Source organism: Protopterus annectens, chromosome 12.part0, assembly GCF_019279795.1.
Source record: "Protopterus annectens isolate FY-2018-M chromosome 12.part0, PAN1.0, whole genome shotgun sequence".
Lineage (NCBI taxonomy): Eukaryota > Metazoa > Chordata > Ceratodontiformes > Protopteridae > Protopterus > Protopterus annectens.
Window position 1 is genome coordinate 251,657,002 of NC_056746.1, and position 26,144 is coordinate 251,683,145.

Here is a 26,144-nt window from a genome sequence, read left to right on the forward strand (position 1 = left end):
TTAAACAAAATGTATGAACCAATAACTACCCATTTCAGAAATTTTCAACCATAAAAGTCCACTCAAGACATCTGTCGTCATAATCCACCAATATTACTCCATACTTACAATCTCTGCAGATGTAAAATCATCTGAATTCCACATTAAAGAAATCCATACCTAATGAAGAGGTTGCTACCAGCAAAACAACTTCACATATCATTGTTTTATCTACATATTCAGTGCCCGTTTTCCTTGAAGAATTATTTGCCTATATTGCATTAAACAAATTGATAAGTTGGTAATATTGCAATAGGAAATGACCAACAAGTTCATAGTCACTAGGCATCTCATACAAAAGGACATACTCAGGAGTGTAGAACCCCTATCCCCCTTATAATGCACCAAATAATCAACAATCATATGGGCAATGCAATATCAGTACGCCATCTACATGGTGTGGGAGTAGAATATTCTGCACCAAATGCAATTATACTACTAACACTGCTTTCAGATTTTACAACACAGTGTGCCATTTGATAAACAAAAAACAGCTAGTTGCACATAGAAACATTTACACTTGTTATAGTAGGTTTTAAATTTGTAGTTTTGAACATTTTTCCAGTAAGCAATGAAACAAAATGTATGAACCAATAATGACAAAACTACCCATTTCAGAATATTTTAACCATAAAAGGCCCCTCAGTCATCTGTCATTACAACCTACCATGCATTTTCTGAAGGAAATGAAGGCTGAAACTCAAATGCATGACATTTAGTTATTTAAATCTTCAGTGATTTGCCAGAAAACCAAAATTTTATGAGGAATAGGGCAAAAATATGAAGCAAAAATCTGGATAGTTGAGAGGTATGCATACCTCTCAACCTTACTGCAAGAAATCTGGACAGGATGTGGATGCAATGACGATAAAAATAGGGACAGATTTTAAATATTACACTTTTTTAACTTAAAGGTTGATAGAACAACAGGATTTTTGTTAACTTGCATTTCTGAAGGATATGAAGTATGTTAAGAAACTCTTATTTTAATTCCTGTGAAAATATGCCATACCATTGTCTTGCTCGGCAAATTAGAATAAGCTTCAGTTAGTTGAGCATTGAAATCCCATTATAAATGTATATGCAATCAGTTAACCAATTTTTTGCTAAAATGAAAGTGAAACATTCCCATATTAAAAATATCAACCCTGAAATTGCACGTTGGGTTTTACAGGGAAGGTAGTAATAGCAGTTTTTGGCCATATTCAACAAATAGTTTTCATAAACCTTGTGGGATTGAAATTTACTTAGTCTCCAAACTACAATTCCCAAATAGAATGTGACCTGTTCCTCATGTGGTTACCTGCCAAACCAAAGAGTAGGGGTTAGATGTGCATACATTTTTACAGTTATATGAGCCCAAACGATAAATACAGAATGGAGTGATATACTGCTGAAATCATTTTTGTATGCCTGTAACTTAGGAACAATTAAGTGGATAGCTTATCACTGTAAACTGGGGAGATGCTGTGTGACTTCATGTAGCAATTTTACATCTTTAAAGATCAGCTCTGTAGTACCGGATTGAAAAGGAGCTGTGAAAGCAGATCTCATTCCTGGTAATAACACTTTTCAACTTATCTTTAATCCCCCTCCCCCCTCCACATTCCACTGACTAATGCACAGAATTGCAGATACAATTTAAAGTTGGGGAAATAGCTTAACACAACAGGTTTATGAGCGGTGAGCATTTTGTATGAATGGTTCCTATAGCTGATGAAATAATAATACTTGGGATCGCACGTCCACTACACTCCTCAAATGTAACACATAATCATGTAGTAAACCACCAACAAAGTCCAGAACACCTGATAAACCAATACCACAGCAAAAGGATGACTCCAATGCACGTCTGGATAAATATTTAATCCACTTCAGGTCTCAACAGTACAAATGAATAATCTAATCTCTAGCGCCTCGGCAAAACTTGCATTTACAGAGTAAAACTTCAGCAATACCTAACACCTAACCTTAAATACATTTAACAAAACACTCCCATTCAATCAATTAAACAATTAAATACATCACATTGAGCATACATTGAAACAAGCTAAATGCATACTTATTTTTAAAAAAACATAATATACATTTTTTAAAAATAAAATAAACTTATTAAATTTATAATAAACTTTTCCATGAACAGTCATGGTTAAGACCATTTGGACTTAATGTATTAAATTTTAATATAAGGCATAATTCCTTTTTCCTTAGTATTTGTTTTATATGCTGTTCACTAAAATATGATTCATTATAAACACTATCCAATACTGTAACTTTTAAATTATCAGGTTTGCCATTATGATATTTATAAAAATGTAATGCTAATGGGCTACTTTCTTTTTGTTTTTTTATGTCTCTAACATGTTCTTTTATCCTACAAGACAAAGTTCTTTTTGTACCGGATTGAAAAGGAGCTGTGAAAGCAGATCTCATTCCTGGTAATAACACTTTTCAACTTGTCTTTAATCCCCCTCCCCCCTCCACATTCCACTGACTATTGCACAGAATTGCAGATACAATTTAAAGTTGGGGAAATAGCTTAACACAACAGGTTTATGAGCGGTGAGCATTTTGTATGAATGGTTCCTATAGCTGATGAAATAATAATACTTGGGATTGCACGTCCACTACACTCCAGAAATGTAACACATAATCATGTAGTATTCCACATACCTACTCTCTCATACAACACACAGACATGCACCTTCTGTCTCATACACACACACCTACTCTTTCACATAGTATCACATGCACTTATCTCTCATACAAACAGAACGACTAATTAAAATTCCATACACACACACACACACACACACACACACACACTTTCTCTCACATACAGAAGGCCAGTTTAAACTACACAGACACACACATACACTTACCTTCTTTTTAATCCAAATAGCCACACGCGTACATATGGAGTTAACCTGTATCTTACAGTGCTAGCTTGATTTCCGTGTGCAACTTTACAAATGTCTTTACATCCACGTTGGCGTGCGTGGATGTGACGCATGCATGTTCCTATTAAAAGGAGCAGACTCCGCTACCATGGAGTGAAGTTTTTTTTTTTTGTTAATTCTTGAAAGTCTCCTGGCCAACCTGCAGCTGTAAAAGTTGGAGGGCGCTCACTTCCCCCTCCTTGCCCTACGATTCCGGCGCCCTATTGTTTATTTATTTTAATGAATTTACTTTTCTTATTAAGAAAAGTAAATTCATTAAAATAAATAAATAAACACAAACTGCGCCCTTTACGAAGCTGGCCTCTATGGCGCCCTAGGTGGTCGCCTAGTTCGCCTATGCCTAAGGCCGGCCGTGTCTGTACCAGCATTTCCCAGGAATGAGTGTGTGTGTGTGTGTGTGTGTGTGTGTGTGTGTGTGTGTGTGTGTGAAAATCAAATACAATACAGGTGTTGGTGTGTCAGCTACTTGGAACTGGGAAAAAGTGTTCCAAAGTAAGTAGTTTGGGATCTGGAGAGACAGAGAGTCCAGTCCCAGTGGAGAATGCTCCTGTTTGTTCTTGGGGGGGGGGGGGATGTGTTTGATGCAGAGAGCTGCACTTGAAAATACTATGTAAATCCATTCCTGTTTTTTTTTGTGACAGTCTCTCACCAGTGTTTGTGGTGAGGATTGAGGCTCCTTGATTACTGACTCAGGGTAAAGAGATGCCGTCACAACAATTTTTCAAGGTTGCTGCAATGAGGAATTTCACTTTCCCTGGCCTGCAGACTGCAGTGACTTTGGAAGTAAAATAATAAAGCATGGGGGCTATAAGAAGAGTACAGTTGCTTGCCCCTTAAACCAAAAAACAGGGGCTTGTACTGAGAAAACAATTACCCCTTAAACACAAAATGTTTTTTAACTTTCTCATCATTCAATTACTGATGATGCAGATGCTGGTAGATTTGTGTGGATAATACAGTCATGCATAAGCTTAGTTACCTTACAATCATTTTATAATTTACGCAAAAGAAAAAAAAAACTGTGTAAATAAGCAAGTCGCTTTTTTGTTGTACTCTAGTGCCTGAAGTACTACTTCCAAAGTGTCCTGTCAAAACATGGTCAAGTACAATTCTACTGGAAGCATCTCTTAATCAATACGCAGATAAATATGTTCAAGGAGATGCCTGTAGTGTGTAACACTGACTGGAAAAAAAAAAAAAAAAGGAACCTGGGGTGGGAGAAATTCCCTCAGCCAAAAAAGAACATGCAACTTTACTTGTGCACATACCTCACTTGGTCTCACAAACCATGCCAGGTCTCATGTTGGTCAGAGACAATGTAGAACATATAAAACAGCACTCTTAAAAGCAATATTCTGTAATACACACACTGCAGACCCATCATACCTACTGCCTTCCACCACCAGTATAAGAAACTTGGTACACACTGTGTTGTTTAGACAGGTCATCCAGTTATTACCTCTTCCATTAAACAGGGTGTTTCAATTCACAAGGCAGCTGTCTTCATGCAGTGCTTCTTTCTTCTATGATTCGTTTACTAACTGGTACCTAAGAATTATGAAAAAAACTGTTACCTGCATTTGCAAGTGTTTCATTTGATAAGTAACTGTACTGCAGTAACTAGTCAGTAGTCGTGAGATTGGACAAGCCAAAAATAATAGGGGACAAAGGCCCAAAATTAGGGGCAAACTTGGAGTATTACTCTTACAAAATTACAAAGCTGCTAGAAAATTAGGTTTTGAATTAGCAAGCATGTTTTGAAAGGTATACATTCTGAAAGGCACATGCCTGTAATTTTCCAGAAAACCAAAAATTTTACGAGGATCAGACCAAAAATAGGAGGTAAAAAATCTGGAAAGTTGAGAAGTATGCTGTAAATGGCAACCCCCTGTCTCAACTTCCTGCCCTATACTTTTCACTACATACTTAAAAAGTTCAATAATATAACATTTCCATCGACAAGCTAAAGAACAGCCATCCTTTTTAACATTACTTCAAAATATGTCTGATGTTCTACTTCGACACATAGGGTACACAGTTCCAATGCATACTCCATAATGAAAGGTCTCGTACATAAACAAGCTGACAGCTCAGTGCATTAACGGCATTACATTTTATAAGTGGTATACAACAGATTATTAATGTGTCTTAACATTTTGATTATATCACTACTAAAATAAAACAGCTGACCTGCATTAGCAGAAAACATTTAATATGTTCTTTGAAAACAAAAAGCATACACAATTAATGCAGTCACTTCAGTACAAAGCACTGGAATGGTTTCTTCTAAGGAAGCTTGAGTTTAACTGTACATGCCAAAATCTCCAACAAGTAATGTTGTGGGGATAATTTACCCATATTGAATAAAATCTTGATCACTGAATATACCTGTAGCATATACAGTAAGTCCCAACAGTACTGTACTCATCCCCACCCTTAACTATAGTCTTTATGCCTCTGGCATAGAATTCAAATGTTTAGCTCCTTTTTTATGCTTGCTCTCTTATCACTAAACTTATAAATAGGCTTAACCTAACCAGGGTGAGTCCTACTCACTGGTCAGTAGACCTTTTATAGGTAGCTATAGGAGGCAGAGATCTGTAGGAAATATGCACAGAGGTGAATAAAAACGAAACCTAACAAAAATGTGTAATGCAAAGAGGAACAACAGGATATACAACTAAAACATATAAAAGTCACACAGTGGTTCAAAGAAAAGTAAAAGCAGGCAAATATTCTGGTACATTATTTATGTAAATGTCATGTTTGCAGGATACAGATCAGAAAGCTATACATATGGTAGATGAGAATGTAAAACAGGGTGGTAACAAAAAGACAGCTTTAGGAAATACTGAAATTTTTTTTTTTATTATTCATTTGGTAATTAGGCAAGCCCACTACACACAACGGCCTATTTTCAATCTTCCTTGAGAGCACTCGTAAGTAACATGCACAGCATGAATATGGAAAATGAAAGAATCACATGAAGGTCTACAGGAAAAAGCTTACAAGTAGCTCAGACCTTTATCCTCTAGGCTGTACTGTTAGAAGATACCTGCTGCCCACACCTATCTTCCAGGCAGGTCCTCAAGTTCCACATTCAATACTCAAACCTTGTTTAACAGACCTCAAGCCTTGCAATTATCCTGCTCATGTTCTTCTCATAGCATTTGCACTGCAAACTGTACACCTAAAACCAAACAACATTCAGCAAAGTGGTTATGCTTTCCCCAAGCTCTATGCCCAGTACTGCAGCTTTGCCATTTCACTTATTCCCCACATAAAAACTTTGCTTCAGGTTGACCTTGATAAGCATGACATTATTAACTGGAACTGGATCTGGCTACTATTGCCGGAATGGTGTTGGTACACCAAGAGAGCTGCACAGAAAAAAAATTGATTCTACAGTGAAGGAACCATCAAAGAAAGTGCGGTGGGATGTCCCACCTCCGCAATCCAATTGAGAAGGATGGACTTAGTCGTAAATAGGACAGCTTCTCTGGGTTGCCAGGCAAAGCAGACCAAATGTCATCTCTGACACTTCCTGTTTGGTATCCAACACAGACCATGCCACCATGCAATTAACTCCATTCTGCAACAGTGGTTCTAAAATTTCAACACTTGACAAAATGATGACTACAGAATATCTGAAACTAGCAGTCACCTGGGATGCTTTATATGGATACCCAACTGATAGTGGCGTTCAACAGAGAGTAGTTATTTGTTTTGACAGGAGACAAAAGGAGGACTGTATGCAGTACTCTCTCAAGAGAAACTCTTGCCATATCTCTGCTCTGCACTCTTAACTATTGTATATTATGAACTCTCAGCTGGTCACCCAAGGTGCGACAGCTGTAGCACATGACTATTCTTTGACTGAGTAAATTAACTCTACTAACCATATAAGAGACAAAAACAGCTTCACCAGGAAATCTGTAGAATAAAAGAATTCATTCAAACCTACACATTTCAGCACTCTTAACTATTGTATATTATGAACTCTCAGCTGGTCACCCAAGGTGCGACAGCTGTAGCACATGACTATTCTTTGACTGAGTAAACTAACTCTACTAACCATATAAGAGACAAAAACAGCTTCACCAGGAAATCTGTAGAATAAAAGAATTCATTCAAACCTACACATTTCATAGTATCCTGTGCTCATCTACCAAAAAGCAGATGGCAGACTGTCTTGCCAATGAAGGGGCTTCCACCACTGGACTTCTAAAGGTACATGAAGAAGGTATCTGTTGCACTGACTGATGAATCACTGTGCAGCTTGTTAACCATATGTTTTTCTTAAACACAGCAAGAGGGAGAGGAAGATTATGTTAGAGGTCATTTTTTTTTGTTTGGGACTTTTATGGCAACACCTCCTATTACAGACTTCTGCAGCAGTATTTGTTTTATGGCAATGAGTATCTGCTTTTACAATATTGTAAATTGTAGACCATAAGTATGTTCCTTTGTAGTATTGCTTGTGCATCTTGGATATTCATAAGAATAATTCTGTGCGTCTTGAAATCTCAACAATCTTTTGGAAAGAGAGGGGAGAAAATGTGCCCAATTAGGAAATGGGGTAAAAGCCTCACAAAACCTGGAAGAGGACAACATAAAGGTGATGCAGCAAGCACACAAGCCCTCTGGGGAGAAATCAAAATAGCAACATATAAGCAGTTGAAAGGGGTAGAATTTGGGTCCAGGAATAGAAAAAGGATATACAGGATGATGATATGTGGAAAGTGCAAAGGTATAAGAGACCAAGCAAGCCAATGAGCTGAGATCATGTGATATTTAAGACTTTAAGGCAGAGGGGATAGAAAACACAAGAGAGGTAAAAAAACAAAGTTAATGGATCAATACATAATTCCCATTTAAGTAGCATGCATGCCAGGATTGGATGTGAGCTCTTCAGATGCCTCCAGCAATCATTACCCCAAGTGGTACAGGAGAAAAAGTAAAATCTCTGCTGCAGAGCAAGACCACCTTATGAGGTGATGTGGGACATGTGAAGACTGGTAGAGAAGGGTGAAGGCTGTCAGCCTAGTCAAATAGAATTTAATACAAAATTCTGGCATTTGTAAATGTAAATATAAAATACAGGCTTGTTTCTTAAATGAAAGAAAACACTAAAATGTGAGCTTCAACATTGTAGCAACATTGCCATCTGCTGTAAGGAAAACTAAGCCAAGCATTTCAAATGTTCTTTGAAATTAAAATTATGTTTTGTATGTCCTTTGAAGTTAGAATTTGAAGTTGATGAGTTGGAGTAAGCATCCTGCCTATTGTTTATAGGCTAAAGTTAATGACCAGAATTTACATATGGAATGTCCTTTATTGCTCTAAGTGTAAAAGAATGTAAATGCAGTTGTGGTGTGGCCTGGGAACCAGGAAAGTGTAAACAAATGATGTAAGGTTTTATCAGAACTGCAGTTTCAATTTAAACAGTGAGAACCAGAGATTATTAAGCATTTTTGTCTGACTAGAACTCAGCACTGCCTTACTCTATGTAAGTAAGTTATCTTAGAAGTATGCTTTCTTGTAGAAATAGCTAGGACTATAAAGTTTAGACTAAGTATTTTTCTGTTATATCAGAACTTTCCTACTGTATTATTTTAAGTTTCTGTGTAATCTCTGAACTATTGAATAGCACTGTGGTGTAGTAGTATTGTCTTGTGTTTTTAGTATTTATTATTAAATATTTTTAAACCCTTTTCAACTGTGCCTGGTTTGCGTAGAGATAAGTTAAGCTCTAGAGCACACTGCATATTTATAGAGTTTATTGTACAAGGCCACTCTAATAAGCCTTGACTGATTAGTCACACTTACCAATTGGATAATAATATTGCACAGTAATAATTGGACACCCTTTTAAGTGCCTTTGGGTAGCTGATAATTATTAGCTGGTGGTGGCAGTAATTACTACCGTATAGTCTTGGTATAGGGGCACAGCTGGAGAATCTGTGTCAGCCTTTCCCATGAGTGTCTGTGAAGTGGTATAAATACTTATCTCAAAGTGTGTTTATGTGTCAGCTACTTGGGCAGGGACACAAAGCACTGGTTGGACAGAGAGGGTACTGGAGGTAAGCTTTCCAGCTAGGATGAGATCTGGACCATATAGCTGTGCCAGTAGGGAGTCTTACTGGGGACCTGGGGAGCAACTAGCCCCAGACTGACTGATCTCTGTGTGCACTTAAGGGAAATTGTACTTTGCTGTATGTATTTGTTATCCTTTCCTCTTATATGAGATGACCTCTCTGGTGTTAGTGGTGAGGATTGAGGCTCCTTGATTGCTGGGCCAGGGCATGGACGTCACATATAGTGGCAGTGGTGGGATCCATTTCACATTTGTGGGATATCCACATCACATATTAATTAGTTGACAAATACTAATTGGCTTGTAGTGGTGTGGGTAGAGTGAAGCCTGTAGCTTATGTACAGTGATCTTTGAAGGTGTTTTGTACTCTAAATCAGCCACACAGTGAATTCTCAGAGTTCAGATCACAATTGTTTTATTTCTGTTGTTAGCTTAGTTAGTCAGGGTGAGCAGGCAGCATGTCAGCAGAGGAGTATGGAAAGCTGACAAGGAGCCAGCTGGTGGAGATGTGCCAGGCAAAGGGACTGGTGCATGGAAACCTGACTAAGGCAGACCTGATTGCAGCCTTGGTTACAGCTGCATCAGAAAACAGCATCCAAGAGGCGAAGTACAATCAGACTGGCAGTGAAGATACAATATCCTCAGAGAATGGACAGCTCAACCTTTCTGCAGTGGACTTAGAAATCCAGCTGGAGCTAAAGAGACTTGAGTTGTAGGCCAGACGTTTGGAGATAGAAGCTGAAGAAAAAGAGCATCAGAGGAGGCATGAGAGGGAAATGCTGATTCTGCCAGAGTCATGTAGGTAATGGGAAATGGAGTAACTGGACCCCAGAAGCACAACAGGTCAGTAAATTTCTTTCGCAATTTAAAGAGGGGGATAATTTTGATAGTTTCATTCATATGTTTTGAAAGGGTATGCAAACAGTATAGTGTTGACCAAAACCTCTGGTTACGGTTCCTGACCCCCTTACTCCATGGGAAAGCTGTAAATGCATTGGCTAAAATGTCTGACATTGCATGTTTTGATTATACTGCTGTAAAAAATGTCTTCTAGAATGTTTTAAGCTAACACCGGAAATGTATAGGAAAAAGTTTCGTGAGCATAGACGCAAGGCAGAAGAAAGTATGTCTGAATAGGTTGCTGAAATGATCACTTATTTTCATTAGCTGGGTGAGTGGATATCAGGTCACCACTTTTGAAGGGCTAGCAGACCTTTGGTGAGGGAACAAGCCCTTAGCACTTTGCCTAAGGACATGAGGATCTGGTTAGCTGACAGACAACGTGCTATTTCAGATAAGTTGAGGAAGAAGGGAGACCTATACCTGGCAAGCAAGGCAGCCCTGCACAGGAAGGGGACCCCAGTACTGCTCATGGGTCTAACAGAACCCATGGTGGGCAGCACAGGCTGCCCCAACAGAATCTGCCAGCAGCAGGGGAAGACACTAGTCCAGGTACAAGGGTTAAATGTTTTGAATGCAACCAGTGGGGCCATGTGGCATACAGATGTCCATGGAGGCAAGCTGGGGAACCAAAGGTGAGGAAGCAGTAAGAGGGAAAGAGAAAATGCCAATAGTAGGTTGTCTTGAGACAACAGGGGTACTAAACTACCATTCTGCAGATGTCCTGAGAGGGAAGGATTTGGATGAGGCAGTACCATGTACTTATACAGTTACACGCGGTCAGGCTAGGAGACAAGCATGTGGGTCTGGTAGCCCGGGGGAGACCCTGACAGACTGCATACTTGCAGCCTGGACTGGTGAGGTGGTTACTTCAGGGAGCTACTTTGTAGCAGTGACACTGAAGGTGAGCCACAGCTGCTTGTGGGTACTGATGTTCGCTTGGACAGTGCAACTGCAAAGGTAGAGGTGAGTAGTAGTACCCAGGCTGACAGTGAGGCACCACTGTCAGAGGATGCCAGACTTCCTGTGGAAGGGGAGCTGGGAAGGGTTACAAGGAGAGAGTTGAGACAGGCTCAGCTCTCAGACCCTACATTGCAAGGCCTGAGGCAGGTAACTAGGGAGGCACCTGATTCTCAAGGAAAGGGGGGAATCTGTATACTGGAACAAAGGGTTACTATACAGAGAGTGGACCCCTGAGGGAGGGCTAGAAGGTGAGAGAGTACAGCAGTTGGTAGTGCCTAGAGCCTACCATCTGGCGCTTCTAGCCATAGCCCATGATATTCCCTTTGCAGCTCATATAGGCATAAAACGTACAAAGAGGCATATTATGCAAAACTTCTATTGGCCTAAAATTTCCAGAGATGTAACAGGGAGGTACTGCAGGACCTGTGAGCAGTGCCAAAAGATAGGCAAGGCAGGAGACAAGGTGAGAGCTCCTTTGATGCCTTTGCCTGTGATTGAGGAGCCATTTCAGAGGGTAGCTATGGATATTGTGGGTCCTCAGAGTACCCCAAGTTCCACAGGGAAAAGTATATCCTAGTGGTAGTGGACTATGCTACACGATACCCTGAGGCAGTGAAGGTGGCAAATGCTTTGTTAGAGATATTCAGCAGGGTAGGTTTCCCAAAAGAAATACTGTCTGACAGAGGTGCCGATTTCATGTCAGACCTGCTGGCTTGTCTGTGGAAGTCCTGTGGGGTGAAGCACATGAAGACCACCCCCTACCATCCCCAGTCTAATGGTCTTGTTGAGAGGTTAAACTCTACAATCAAGTTCATGCTACGGGCATTTGCAGATCAGTTTAAGAGGGAGTAGGACAAATATTTGCCCCATCTGTTTGCTTAGAGAGGGGTTTCCCAGGAATCCACAGGTTTTTCACCCTTTGAGTTGCTGTAAGGGCATAGGGTGAGGGGACCTCTAGATTTAATTTGAGATGCGTGGGAAGGTAAGTGCGAGTCTTAGAAGGAGTCTGTTGTGGCATATGTCCTAAACCTCAGGACAAGGCTCAGGGAACTCATGCGCTTGGCCCAGGAGAACCTGGCAGAAGCCCAACAACAGAAAAAGGTGTGGTATGACAGGAATGCTTGAGCTAGAGAGTTATGCTGTGGGGCAGCAGGTAATGGTTCTCATTCCTGTCAGGCACAACAAGCTGCAAGCAGCTTGGGAGGGACCCTACAAGGTGGTAAGAAAGGTAAGGTGATGTTAAACTACATGGTGGAACTGCTAGGCAGACGGTAGGGGCACAAACTGTACCATGTTAACATGATGAAACCTTACCATGATAGGGAAGCCCTTGTGCTGAGCATCTGCAGTGGATTGCAGGAGGAGTCTGATGGAGATATGGGGACTGATCTTCTCAGTGAATTCGGGCTGACACCTCAGTGGAAGTGGTTTCAATATCTCAGCAGCTATCCCCTACCCAGGTTTGAGAAATCCGAGCAGTGTTGCAGGAATTTGGGGACATGTTCACTGGGAAACCAGGGTGCACCCACCTAGTACAGCACCAGGTGGATACAGGACCTCAAAGACCTATTAGGCAGGCTCCTTTATAGGGTGCCTGAGAGAGTCAGACAGACTCTGGGGGAGGAGGTACAGGAGATGTTGGAACTAGGGGTGATTCAAGAGACCAACAGTCCCTGGGCCTCCCCAGTGGTACTGGTGCCAAAGAAGGATGGCAGCACCAGGTTATGTTTGGATTACAGGAAATTAAATAGTCACACAAGAGTCGGATGCTTACCCCATGCCTAGGACAGATGAGGCCCTAGAGCAGCTGGGTGGGGCTAAGTATCTTACAACCATTGATTTTACTAAGGGTTACTGGCAAGTGCCCTTGACTCCCAGTGCTAGAGAAAAGTCAGCCTTTGTGACACCTTTTGGCTTGTATGAGTTCACAAAGATGACCTTTGGGATGAAGAATGCCCCAGCGACTTTCCAGAGGCTGGTAGATAATATCCTAGCAGGAGGGTTTGCCCTTGCTTACCTAGAAGATATTGCCATCTACAGCCATTCCTGGCCAGAGCACCTTCAGCATATCATGGAGGCACAGGGCAGACTACAGAGGGCAGGGTTGACCATTAAGCCGAGCAAATGTCAGGTGGGTATGGCAGAGGTCTCCTACCTAGGACATAGAGTGGGGAGTGGTAAGATAAGGCCATAACCTGCCAAAGTGGAAGGCATTCAGGCATGGCCTGCACCTGTTACCAAAAAGCAGGTGAGGGCTTTTTTAGGGACAGCAGGGTACTACAAAAAGTTTGTCCCCAATTATAGTACCATAGCTGCTCCCCTCAAAGACCTGACAAGGAAGAACAGGCCAGATAAGGTAGTGTGGACCCGAGCATGTGAACAGGCATTCCAGAAGCTTAAAGAAGCTTTGGGTGGACCCCCTGTGTTACCAGTCCAGATTACAACAAAGAACTGGTTGTACAAGTGGATGCTTCGAACTATGGGATGGGGGATGTACTTAGCCAGATTTCTTCAGAGGGGAAAGAGCACCCAGTGGTTTATCTCAGTCATAGGCTCCAACCCAGGGAGGAATGCTATGCAGCTGTAGAAAAGGAATGTCTAGCCATAGTGTGGACATTGCAGAAACTTCTGCATTATCTGTATGGAAGAAAATTCACTGTAATGACAGATCACAACCCCTTAATTTGGTTAAACAGAGCCAGTCAGCAAAATGCCAAGTTGCTAAGATGGAGCCTGAGGTTGCAAGCATATATGTCAGTGCAGCACCGCAGTGGGATTAGCAATGCCAATGCAGATGGGCTTTCAAGACAGGGAATGGGGTGAGGTACACTCAGATAGACATAGCCCTCTCAAGCGACGTTTCTCAAGGGGCATTTGAAAAACTAGCTTGAGTTCTCCAGGGGAGGGAGAGATGTGAAGGCTGCCAGCCTAGTCAAACAGAATTTGATACATCACGCTGTATTACTTAAAACTCACACAGTTTAATAAGTCCACGGCAAGCAAGCAAGAAAAATTAAAAAAACAATCAAATGCATGAAGCACTTTTCGTTGGTGATCTTCCCAGACTTCATCAGATACAACTAACTCTGTTAAAAATCTTCCTTATAAAAGTCATTTAAAACAAGTCACATGGCTTCCAGACCATTAAATAAGATAAATTACTTATATTACTTGTGTTAACCAACTTTAACCATAACCTCCTAATTATTGTCGTTTGGGTCCCATACCCTATGTATACAAATGTGTCTTAGACATATTTTAACAAACATATATAAAACAGTAGTTTCATTTAAACTTGCTTAAATCAATAAATATACTACCCTTCCTGATGTTTATCTCATCAGGCTTTTAAGTTTTAAAATGCAAGTGATCGAATAGATCTCATTTAACCCTGGCGGATGGCAAGAATCTAACCTAAATTGCCATAACAATTCAAGTTTTTCTAAGAACAAACTTGTAGGACCGCATCTTCCATTGTCATGTGTCAAAATGTGGTCAATAACTCTAAATTTAAATTAATTGTTGGGTTAATCTACACAGTGCCTAGTCAGGGCATTATCTTGTTTTTGGTTGTTAATAGCATATACATGCTCATATATTCTGTCTCGTAACCTGCGGTCCATTTTACCAATGTAAAAAGCTGGACATAACTGACACTGGGTGAGATATACTATAGATTTCAAATTACAATCGTATTTGCTCTTAACTAGACAGTTCCTGTCTCTAATTGTAAATCTCTCTCCTATTCCAACATACTTACATTGGTTACACATTTCACAGTGGTGCATCCCTGCATTCCTGTGTGCACGCACTGTCTGCTTCGCTATTAAGTTTTGCATGTTTTTACCCCTCCTGAAAGTGGTAACTGGATATTCCCCTACTTTCTGTATAATGTCCCTGTCAGTAGACAGTATGTTCCAATTCTTCCTTAATATCTTTTGTATCTCTTTAGCACTTAAGTTGAATGTTAGAACAAAACTCAAAGGGAAGTTGGTCTCCCTTTCCTTGGTGTTAACTTCATCATGTACCTCAGATGTGTTCTGAGGTATCATTGTGCCAACATCCATCTCAGTAATAGTATTTCCTTTGTATAACATGGGTTTATAAGTTCCATTCTCTCGTTTTATTTGAACATCTCCAGTGATGTCTGATATGAATTCTTCTGGGTAGCCTCTATGTGAAAACATGCACCTAAGATTCAAACAGTCATCTTCAAAATCTTCCTCCCTAGTAATCATTCTAGCTGCTCGCACCACTTGTCCTTTGATCACCCACTTTTTGGTGAAGTGAGCTTGTGAAGTGTGGAAATGAATATGAATAAGTGTTTTTCCGGAACAACTTTGCTATATACCTTTGTTGAAGTGAGTCTTTGTATAATTCAACATCTAGATAAGCTGTACTCTCTTCCTGGTAATCACTACTGAATTTCAAAATGTTGGTTGTATTACTGAAATAATTCACAATGTCTGTTGCCAACTTGTGGTCTCCCTTTATAATAATAAAAAAATCACCCAAGAACCTAATATAGAACAAAGTTGTTTTATCAATAAATGTATTATTAATAACAAATTTGTGTCCCCAATGGGCCATCACGAAGTTGGCGAAGCTCGCCCCGCATGGTGAACCCATGGCAACCTCTATTCTTTGAAGGTACATTTTGTTGTTAAATGCAATAAAGTTGTTCTTGAGTACAATGCTCAACAATTCCTCTATTAGTCTTTGATCTTTGTCAGGCGCTCCTTTTGCTCTCAACAAGTCGACTACCCACTCAATACCTGTATCCTGAGTAATAGAGGTATACAAGTCAAATATGTCTACTGTAAGAAAATTAGATTCTTGGACAAATTCTAATGAATTAATGTTTTTGAAGAAACGTCCATGAATCTTTGCAGACTTGTAATTCTTGGCTCACATATTTCTTTAATATTAGGTCAATGACCTTAGCACAAGAATATGTTATTGACTGTCTGGCATCCACTAGGGCTCTCATTGGAGGGTCCATGATGTTTTTATGTATTTTTGGGACGCTGAACAGCACAGGTGTCTTTGGGGATTGCATGGTCAAATAACTGTACGTATTAACATCAATTAAAGTGTCTATGAACATGTCATTAATGTAGGTTATTATTCTATTATATGCCAGGTTAAGCTCATTCTGGGTGACTCTTAAATAAGTGTTTTTTTTCTAGTAATCTCTCCATCCTCTCAATATATTGTGTAGTGTTCATCACAACTATACCCCCCCCCCCTTATCGGGCTTCATAATGCGTACTGGTAGGCTTCTAAAATTGTTCAAAGCTAACTTTTCGTCTTTCGACATATTGCTTCTACTAGGATTTTTAACCAGGTCACTAAACAAATTTCTAAAGTCGATTTCACAAAGACGGTCAAACACAGCAATGGTTGGGTGAGCAGGTGGGTTAAATGTACTTGCAATTCTCATTTCCTGTTGACCCTGGTAGTTATTACCTAATAATGCTGTTAAATTCAACTTTCTTATGTATAATTTAAAGTCCAACAACAGTTCAGCTATATCTTCCCGGTCAGATAGCACAAAGGTTAAACCTTTCGCAAAAAGTTCAATCAAGTCTTTTTCAATTTCAAAGTCTGTGTAATTATACACTTAAGTCTTTCTTTTCATTTGCAACAATAGTGTAGGTGTAAACAGGTCTAGTCTCTTCTAAGTTACTTACTACTTCTTCCGGTTGTTGGCTCCCCGGGTATTGTAATTCCAAATTTGGTTCCTGCAGTTCGTCATTAAGTTCTTCCCTTTCTGTCCTGAGTAGTGTTTTTGCTGCTGGCCACTCTGTTGGTTTTGGTAATCTTGTCCATTCATTGACCAGACTCTACTTTCACTCTCCAAATATTCTTCTATGTCATCGAAAGAGTTAGTCATCCCCGCATTTGCGATCATCACTTTCTCCTGTCTTGCTGTTGAATAATTACTCAAGTGGGTGGAGTAGATTGAAGCACTACCAGTCACATTCCATGACTGCGAAGGGGGAGGTTTTGGATAAGCAATCCCCTCTTCGTATTCTTTCAAGTCCTGCCGGAGTTTTTTAATTTTGGTTTCTTTTAGTCTTTCTAATTGTTGACTTGTACTGTTAAAAGTTCTACTGTAATCAAACTGGTAGCAATTAAAATCGCTGTCTGATTTAATTTCCTGATCAAATTCCATCACTTCACTTGCCAGTTTGTTGATAAAGGACTGATAGTGTTTTGACATAAGTTTTAACAAGAAAAGAAAACACAAACCAATAAATCTAAAATGTGAACCGGTAGATGAAAAACCGAACTACCAGAATAACTGGAACTGCTGTTCAAAAAGTGTCTTTAAACGTAAATTTCACCAGTAAACCACCACTGAGGGTAAAAAGGAAAACACAGGTTTATTTGAAGCGCTTTTCGTTTGCCTCTTAGGCAAACTTCTTCAGAACTACTATCAAACAATACAATGTGCTTAAATAGTATGACATCATAATTAGTTTAACATCAGTGCAAATTAATTAACAATCAGCACAGTCATCCTACTTTGAAAAGAGTACGTATATATATAAAATACTTAAAAAGAAAATACATAAAAAAGAAAAAGAAGAAAGAGAGACCTAGTTACATTAACTGTCACCTCAAATTATTCACTCAATAAAATCGACAGTCTAGTATGGTTAACCAGACCATTGAAGTTGTAATAATATTGTTATTAAAAGTTGTGTTGCAACTATAGTGTCAAGGAAAAAATATATGAAAAAAATTAATGAAAAATATGTAATAATATATGATAAATGATCCTCGAACTAGTATTTACTTTAATAAAAAAATTAAAAATGTGTAACACAACATCAACTAATGCTTCCTAGTTCGAGACAATCTCGAACAAGAAAGGAAGCTAGTTAAAGTAAGTCTGTGAGTAAGCAACCACAAATAACTATCTTCTTAAATTAGTTAATTGTAGAACACTAGAGATCGTGCAGGCTTCATTCAACCCTGGTGAGTGGTATGCCTCCAGCCTGATCTGCCAGTGTAACTCTTTTTCTAACAATTTGAGCTGTACAGGTCCACCCCTACTATCATGTCCAACCTGCTCAATACCAATAAACTTAAACTGGTGAGAAGGATGGTCAATTATGTGCTTTGCTAATGCATTTGTTTCTTTGCATTTCCTTATGGCATACATGTGCTCATAAATTCTATCTTTGAGCCTACGCTCAGTTTTACCAATATAGAAACCAGCACAATGTTGGCACTGTGCCAAATATACTAGCATGCTGGAATTGCAGTTAACCCTACATTTTAATTTAAAAACATAGTCATTAACCACAAATTTATTTGATTCAATAATATGTTTACACCAGTTACACGCTTGGCATTTGAACATGCCGGGAGACCTGGTTGACGGTGGTTTCTGCTCAAACAATGATTTCAAATTCCTACCCCTTCTATGTGTCTTGCTAAAGCATTTTCCTTTTTATTTTAGAGATAGCATATGTATGTTCGTATACTCTATCTCTAAATCTACGGTCCGTCTTGCCTATATAATATGCCGGGCAGATGTTACACTGTGCTAAATAGATAATACTAAATAAAAAGGAAAATGCTTTAGCAAGACACATAGAGCAGTGCCCTGGTCATACTTTTTCATTTACAGCTATTGATCAAATAACTGAAAATGTTAGAGGCGGTCCAACATCTTTAACACTTGAATGTGCTGAATTAGTTTGGCAATTAAAATTAAACGCATGCACATTCCCAGGTTTGAATGAACACTGTAGCATTTCCTGTTGGCTGAAACTAAAAAGTTATATGAGACTTTAAGCGAATCAACTACTGTTTGGATAGTTGCTTAACTATAAATAAACATTGAATAAAATGTATTATTTATGATTTTAGTAGAGTTCAGAGTTTTTTAAAATTGTTAGGAATATTTACAAGCTTTGAAAAATAACTGATTGTTTAAGTTAATGTGATAGAATTTGAATAGGGTGAATGTCAGGATTTATCATTCGAGAAGTGCACTTATAGAGTTAACTTATGGTGAATACTCATTAATATGTACTGAACTTGACGAAATGATTGGTCATGACAATCATAGGAGCTTTTAAAAATCAAAAATGGTGCTAAAAGCATTTATTATTGTATTTTCTGAAGAAGTTGCAGCTAGCAACGAAAACGTTGCATGTTTTAATAAACTGTTTGAATGTTAATTTGATTTGACTTGCGAGTACTCATTGGGACTGCTCCTTTTGCAGAATTTCGGACTGTTTGCTTTGTGAAGCATTTAACAACAAATTGTACCTTCAAAGAATAGGGATTGCCATGGGTTCACCATGCAGGGCGAGCTTCGCCAACCTCGTCATGGCCCACTGGGAACATGAATTTATTATTAATAATACATTTATTGATAATACAACTTTGTTCTATACTAGGTTCCTGGACGATATTTTTATTATTATAAAGGGAGACCACAAGTTGGCAACAGACATTGTGAATTATTTCAATAATACAACCAACTTTTTGAAATTTAGTAGTGATAACCAGGAAGAGAGTATAGCTTATTTAGATGTTGAATTACACAAAGACACACTTCAACAAAGGTATATAGCACAATTGTTCAGGAAAAACACTTATTCAAATTCATTTCTACATTTCACAAGCTCGCACCCACTTCACCAAAAGAAGTCGGTGGTCAAAGGAGAAGTGGTGCGAGCAGCTAGAATGATTACAAGGGAGGAAGATTTTGAAGATGAATGTTTGAATTTTAGGCGCATGTTTTCACATAGAGGCTACCCAGAAGAATTCATATCAAACACCACTGTAGAGGTTCAAATAAAATTAGAGAATGGAATATATAAACCCATATTATACAAAGGAAATACTATTATTGAGATGGATGTTGGCACAATGATACCCCAGAACACATCTAAGGTACATGATGAAGCTAACACCAAGGAAAGGGAGACCAACTTCCCTTTGACTTTTGTTCTAACATTCAACTTAAGTGCTAAAGAGATACAAAAAATATTACGGAACAATTGGAACATACTGTCTACTGACAGGGACATTATACAGAAAAGTAGAGGAATATGCAGTTACCACCAGGAGGGGTAAAAACATGAAAGACTTAATAGAGAAGCAGACACACAGGAATGCAGGGATGTACCACTGTGAAATGTGTAACCAATGTAAATATGCTGGAATAGGAGAGAGATTTACAAATTAGAGACAGGAACTATCTAGTTAAGAGCAAATACAATTGTAATTTGAAATCTATAGTATATCTGGCCCAGTGTCAGTTATGTCCAGCTTTTTACATCAGAAAAACGGACCACAGGTTACGAGACAGAATATATGAGCATGTATATGCGATTAACAAACAAAAACAAGATAATGCCCTGGCTAGGCACTATGTGGATTACCCCAACCATTCATTTAAATTTAGAGTTATTGACTACATTTTGACACATGAAAATGGAAGATGCGGTCCTACAAGTTTGTTCTTAGAAAAACTTGAATTGTTATGGCAATTTAGGTTAGATTCTTGCCATCCGCCAGGGTTAAATGAGATCTATTCGATCACTTGCATTTTAAAACTTAAAAGCCTGATGAGATAAACATCAGGAAGGGTAGTATATTTATTGATTTAAGCAAGTTTAAATGAAACTTCTGTTTTTTTATACGTTTGTTAAAATATGTCTCTAAAACACATTTGTATACATAGGGTATGGGACCCAAACAACAATAATTAGGAGGTTAGGGTAAAAACAGGTTAACACAAGTAATTTAAGTAATTTATCTTATTTAATGGTCTGGAACCTATGTGACTTGTTTTAAATGACTTATAAGGAAGATTTTTAACAGAGTTAGTTGTATCTGATGAAGTCTGGGAAGATCACCAGACGAAAGGGGCTTCATACATTTGATTTTTTTTTACTTTTTCTTGCTTGCCGTGGACTTATTAAATTATGTGAGTTTTAAGTAATACAGCATGCTGCCTATCCCATACCTTTTGTGGTTTTAAGTTTGTGGAGTTTTCCTTGTGGTATCCAGAATTTGATACATAATTCTGGCATTTGTAAATATAAATATAAAATATAGGCTTGTTTCTTAAATGAAAGAAAACATTGTAAAATGTGAACTTTAAGATTGTAGCAACATTGCCATCTACTGTAAGGAAAATTAAGCCAAGCATTTCAAATGTTCTTTGAAATTATTATGTTTTGTATGTCCTTTGAAGTTAGAATTTGGAGTCAATGAGTCTGGAGTAAGCATCTTGCCTATTGTTTTAAAGCTAAAGTTAATGACCAGAATTTACATATGGAATGTCCTTTATTGCTCTGAGTGTAAAAGAATGTAAATGTAGTTTCGGTGTGGCCTGCAAACCAGGAAAGTGTAAACAAATGATGTAATGTTTTATCAGAACTGCAGTTCCAATTTAAACAGGGAGAACTAGAGATTATTAAGCATTTTTGTCTAACTCAGCACTGCCTTGCTCTAAGTAAGCAAGTTATCTTATAAGTATGTTTTCTTGTAGAAATAGCTAGGACTATAAAGTTTAGACTAAGTGTTTTTCTGTTATATCAGAACTTCCCTACTGTACTGTTTTAAGTTTCTGTGTGATCTCTGAATTCTTGAATAGCACTGTGGTGTAGTAGTATTGTCTTGTGTTTTTAGTATTTATTATTAAATATTTTTAAACCCTTCTCAACTGTGACTGGTTTATGTAGAGATAAGTTAATCTCTAGAGTACATTGCATATTTCTAGAGTTTACTATCTAAGCTACTCCTACAGCTTTAGCCCTGTCCAATTGGATAATAATATTGCACAGTAATAAACTGTACACCCTTTTAAGGGCCTTTGGGTAGCTGATAATTATTAACTGGTGGAGGCAGTAACTACTACCGTATAGTCTGGGTAAAAGGGCCCAGCTGGAGAATCTGTGTCAGCCTTTCTCAGGAGTGTCTGTGAAGATGTATAAATACTTATCTCAAAGTGTGTGTGTCAGCTACTTGGGCAGGGACACGAAGTACTGGTTGGACAGAAAGGGTACTGGAAGTTAGCTTGCCAGCTAGGCTGAGATCTGGACCATACAGCAGTGCCAGTGGGGTGTCTTACTGGGGACCTGGGGAGCAAGGGAGCAACCAGTCCCAGACTGACTGTGATCTCTGTGTGCACTTAAGGGAAATTGTACTTTGCTGTTTGTATTTATTATCCTTTCCTCTTATATGAGACACCCTCTCTGGTGTTAGTGGTGAAGATTGAGGCTCCTTGATTGCTGGGCCAGAGCACAGACAAAATAGCAATGGAAATATTGCAACAAATGAATGAATACACCAGCCACGGAGGCGGCTGACAGTTTTTAAGCCCATGAGAAACAGCATTCAGAAAAATTCTAAAGGAAAGTTGATCTTCAACATACAAGACTATTGTGACATTATAATTCATTTATCTGACAGCAAAAGAAGACAACATTGAATGTATCTAATCTGGCCTTTAATTGCCTTAATATTGCACCTCCTTCCATGCATACTTCCTGTACACCATTTTTCCACTTGTCTCATGCCCTCAATAATGTCTCTGTGGTACCCTCTTAACCACCCATTCCAACAGTCCATTCCATGGGACATCAACCCCCCTCAGGAAGTAGCTAGTCCCTACAACATAAACAGAGGCATAATACAACAATACAACATATAAAATATGCTAAAAGAATGAATGTCCATGTACTACAGCTGAAACAAGGTAAAACAAACTATGACCTTTACAAAACATAATGTAATCCCAAATTAGATAACCTCTATACTGTCCTTAATATTCATAATTCAAATTCCAGTCACTGCTTTCAGCTTCAGCTTGCAGAAAAAAAGGTCAAAAATGGTATGTAAACCAAAATGTGGACAGAAGCTACCCAAATTGTGAAGAAAAATGAGAAGCAAGCAGAATATTTAGAAAGATGTATTGATGGCATTAATCAAGGTAGAAAAGCTTGTTTTCCTTTGCCATATGATCAATTTATAGAGTGGTGAATGTAAATATTTTAGGCAATGTCAAAACAACAAATTTTCCAACGTAACAAAATCTAATCAAGATAAACTCAGGGTCATGCTGCTTAATGCTAGTAGTTTAAGCATGAAACTGCACTCCCTGGAAGTACTCCTTACCTTGGAGGATGCTGACGTCTGTGAAGTTACCGAGACGTGGTTCAAGGCCACTGATAGCACCTCAGCCATGCAAGGCTACAATACCTTCCACACGTTCAGACCTCAAAATGAGCGTGAAGGAACCAAAGGTGGAGGTGTATCCACCATCACTAAAACCAAATAAGCTTCGAGACTGATCAAACAGCATAACCCTCTCAAACTACCACATGTCCAATTAACCATTCGGAAAGTAACATACCACATCATTGCTAGCTATGGATCCCCCACCATGAACCAGGAACAGAAACACCATCCAACTCGATTTACTGGAATCCCTTGCCATATAGCCCAACACCTTAGTCACAAGATATTTCAACTATCCTTTCATAGACTGAGGTACATGTATGAGCAAAAACACACTTGCTCAGAGGTTCCTGGACTTTTAACACAAATGCTCTGGGACAGATAGTCTGCACCCCCACTAGGGACTCTAATGTTCTGGACATTGTTCTGGACATAGAACTCAAAAACATGGGGAGGGTCATTGTACTTCCCCAAGTGTGATGGCCTCTCTGGTTAGGTCAGTCCACAAATCAGTCTTGTTTGAAGTAACTACTGGAATTGACACCCTCACGGGAAGAAAAATTATAAAAAAACTCCACCAAAGCTAACTATAGCCTACTAAGTGAGCACATAAAAAGCTTAATACCACCCACAATCGCAGACACCAATGAGCACTGTGCAGAAGTGTAAGCAAATGCCCTGCACAAACACTTAAGCGACTGTATAAACTCTGCTGTATCTGACCGAATTAAAACCAGGTCTTCCCATAAAAACAAGCCACAGTGGAAGACCTCAAGTATAAACAGATAACATAACAAGAGGAAGAACCTGTTGTCCAAAAGCAAGAGGGATATCACTCTGCAGAGGAAGAGTTCCCTCCTGAGCCTACACAGGAAAATCAGAAGTCTTGTACAGTCTTCTAAAGCAAATTACAAAACTAAAATCGCATCCCTAGCTAAGAATAATCATAAGGCATTCTTTAACTACATCTGAAGTCTAAAATGGAATGGCCAGCTATGTGCTGAAATGACTGTAGATGGGATCACTCATACTACACTGGAAGATATTGCCAATCTGCTAGCAGACTGATTCAGCAAAAACTTTAGACCCCCTCCCCATCACCACCTACCCTATCCCTAAGTATACCTGACACCAACCCTCTGCGTAATATTTCTATAGAGAACAGGTCATCTCTGCACCCACCAAGGCCAAAGACAGCATCAGTGGGACTAGATAACATCCCATATTGTTTACTAAACAATCAAAAAAGACGACCCAGTACACCCACTTGGCATTCTATCTTATCAAAGCATGAGAACTGGCTATGTTCCTGCAGAATGGCGAACAGCAACAGTAATCCCCCTGCACAACTGACCCCAGGAACTAGAGACCGACAAGTCTAATCAGCCTCATCTGCAAGGCCATGGAAATTATCATGGACCTTATGAACAAGGTCACAGGCGACCTCTGAATGCTGGACCCAACCTGGTTTGGCTTCGTTAAGGGTAGATCATGCTTATTAAACCTGGTAGACTTCTTAAAGAATGTCACCAAAGTCATGGACAAAGGTAAGACAGAGCAAACAGCCCATCTTGACCTTTTCAAGGCTATCAACAGAATTCCCCACTTTTGCATCATTGAGAAACTCTCCCATACAGGGATTAACCCTTGCGTTACTAGATGCATAGCCAACTGGTTCACCAACAGAACACACTCCGTCGAAATTGGTGACTCCACCTCCACCAGTAGACCTGTTTCCAGTGGAACACCACAGGGGTCTGTGCTGGGCCCCTTATTGTTTGTCATCTATTTCTCAGAAGTCCAGCCCAAAGTAGACAGCCTTTGGATCACCAAGTTCATTGAGGACTACAGACTGGGAGAAATCATCGAGTTCCCCAACAATGTCAACATATTACAAGAAGGGCTAACAAACCTATTCAAATGCCTATTCAAATGCAACCTAGATAATTGGATGGGAGGCTGCAAATTTGCCCCTGGGGTGGCACCAATGTCTCTCATGGACAGGAGTAGCTAGTGTTGATCACAGACCTGCTCTGTTCTTAAATTTGTTCTATGAACTACCCAAAAAAAGGACAAATGGGGATACCTGGGATTAATATGGCTAGGCTTGTAAAGGTTCTAGGGCCGCTACCCTAGTAACTTACTATGAATGCAAAAAAACAGCAGACATTTATATTTAAAGCTTTTTAAAGGTTTGGGAGGAAATGTAGGAACAGCCAATGGTAAAGCTAACAGGGTGAGGCTTCACTGTGACAAGGGAAGACAAAATATGGAAAATATGTTTTAGGAATTAAGAAAGGAAAAATAGGAGAGTGAGAGAGACACGTGTATTTAATTGAGAGAGAGTGACATTAGATGGCACACCCTCAGATATGGTAAATCAGTAGCAGCTGCATGACTGGTTAACAAAACAGTATAGTATAAACCTCCAAAATGTGCTGCACATAAGTAAGAACAGAAAATACAGACAACCACAAGCACCACTCGGATGTTTTTGATAACCGTGGATTATCGAGAACTTGCCAAAGACTGCTGTTCTACATTTAGTTCAATGTGTGCAACCACATGGACATCCAAGATGGCTGCATACATATCAACAGCTTAGCTTCAACTCTCCCAGTGTGAAAACAGAAACTGAGAAACAGCAGCCAGTGATATTGTCAGCTTTGGTAAAATTCAGTTACTGGCTAGTAAGTATGGTATCTGAATGCATGCAAAGAAGAAATTAATAGAGCCTGAAAGAAAATCGACTAGAAAAGGTGAAGAGAAAACAATTACTGGGAAGAATTATGCAGCTATTCAGCAAAAAGCAGTTCAAACTCCAGCTTTGGTGCAAGACGTGACTTCCGGTAATCTAGAAGAAACAATAAGTCAAATGTTCTCATATCTGATAAAATAAATGAAATACTGAAGGATTACTTCAACTCACAAAAAGGTGGAAATATGGAAGAAGCTTTAAAAAGATA

At 39.1% G+C, this 26,144-nt stretch overlaps 1 protein-coding gene across 3 annotated transcripts in view; it reads right to left on the bottom strand.

Moving 5' to 3' along the window:
- The window catches only part of LOC122816488 (UPF0488 protein C8orf33 homolog), a 483,857-nt gene that overhangs the window by 444,122 nt on the left and 13,591 nt on the right, over nt 1-26,144 (bottom strand). For all 3 annotated transcript variants that reach the window (XM_044089317.1, XM_044089314.1, XM_044089315.1), the window contains exon 2: nt 4,459-4,547. In XM_044089317.1, coding sequence (XP_043945252.1) covers nt 4,459-4,467 — 9 coding nt within the window. In that variant the 5' untranslated portion in view covers nt 4,468-4,547. The remainder of the gene's footprint in view (nt 1-4,458; nt 4,548-26,144) is intronic.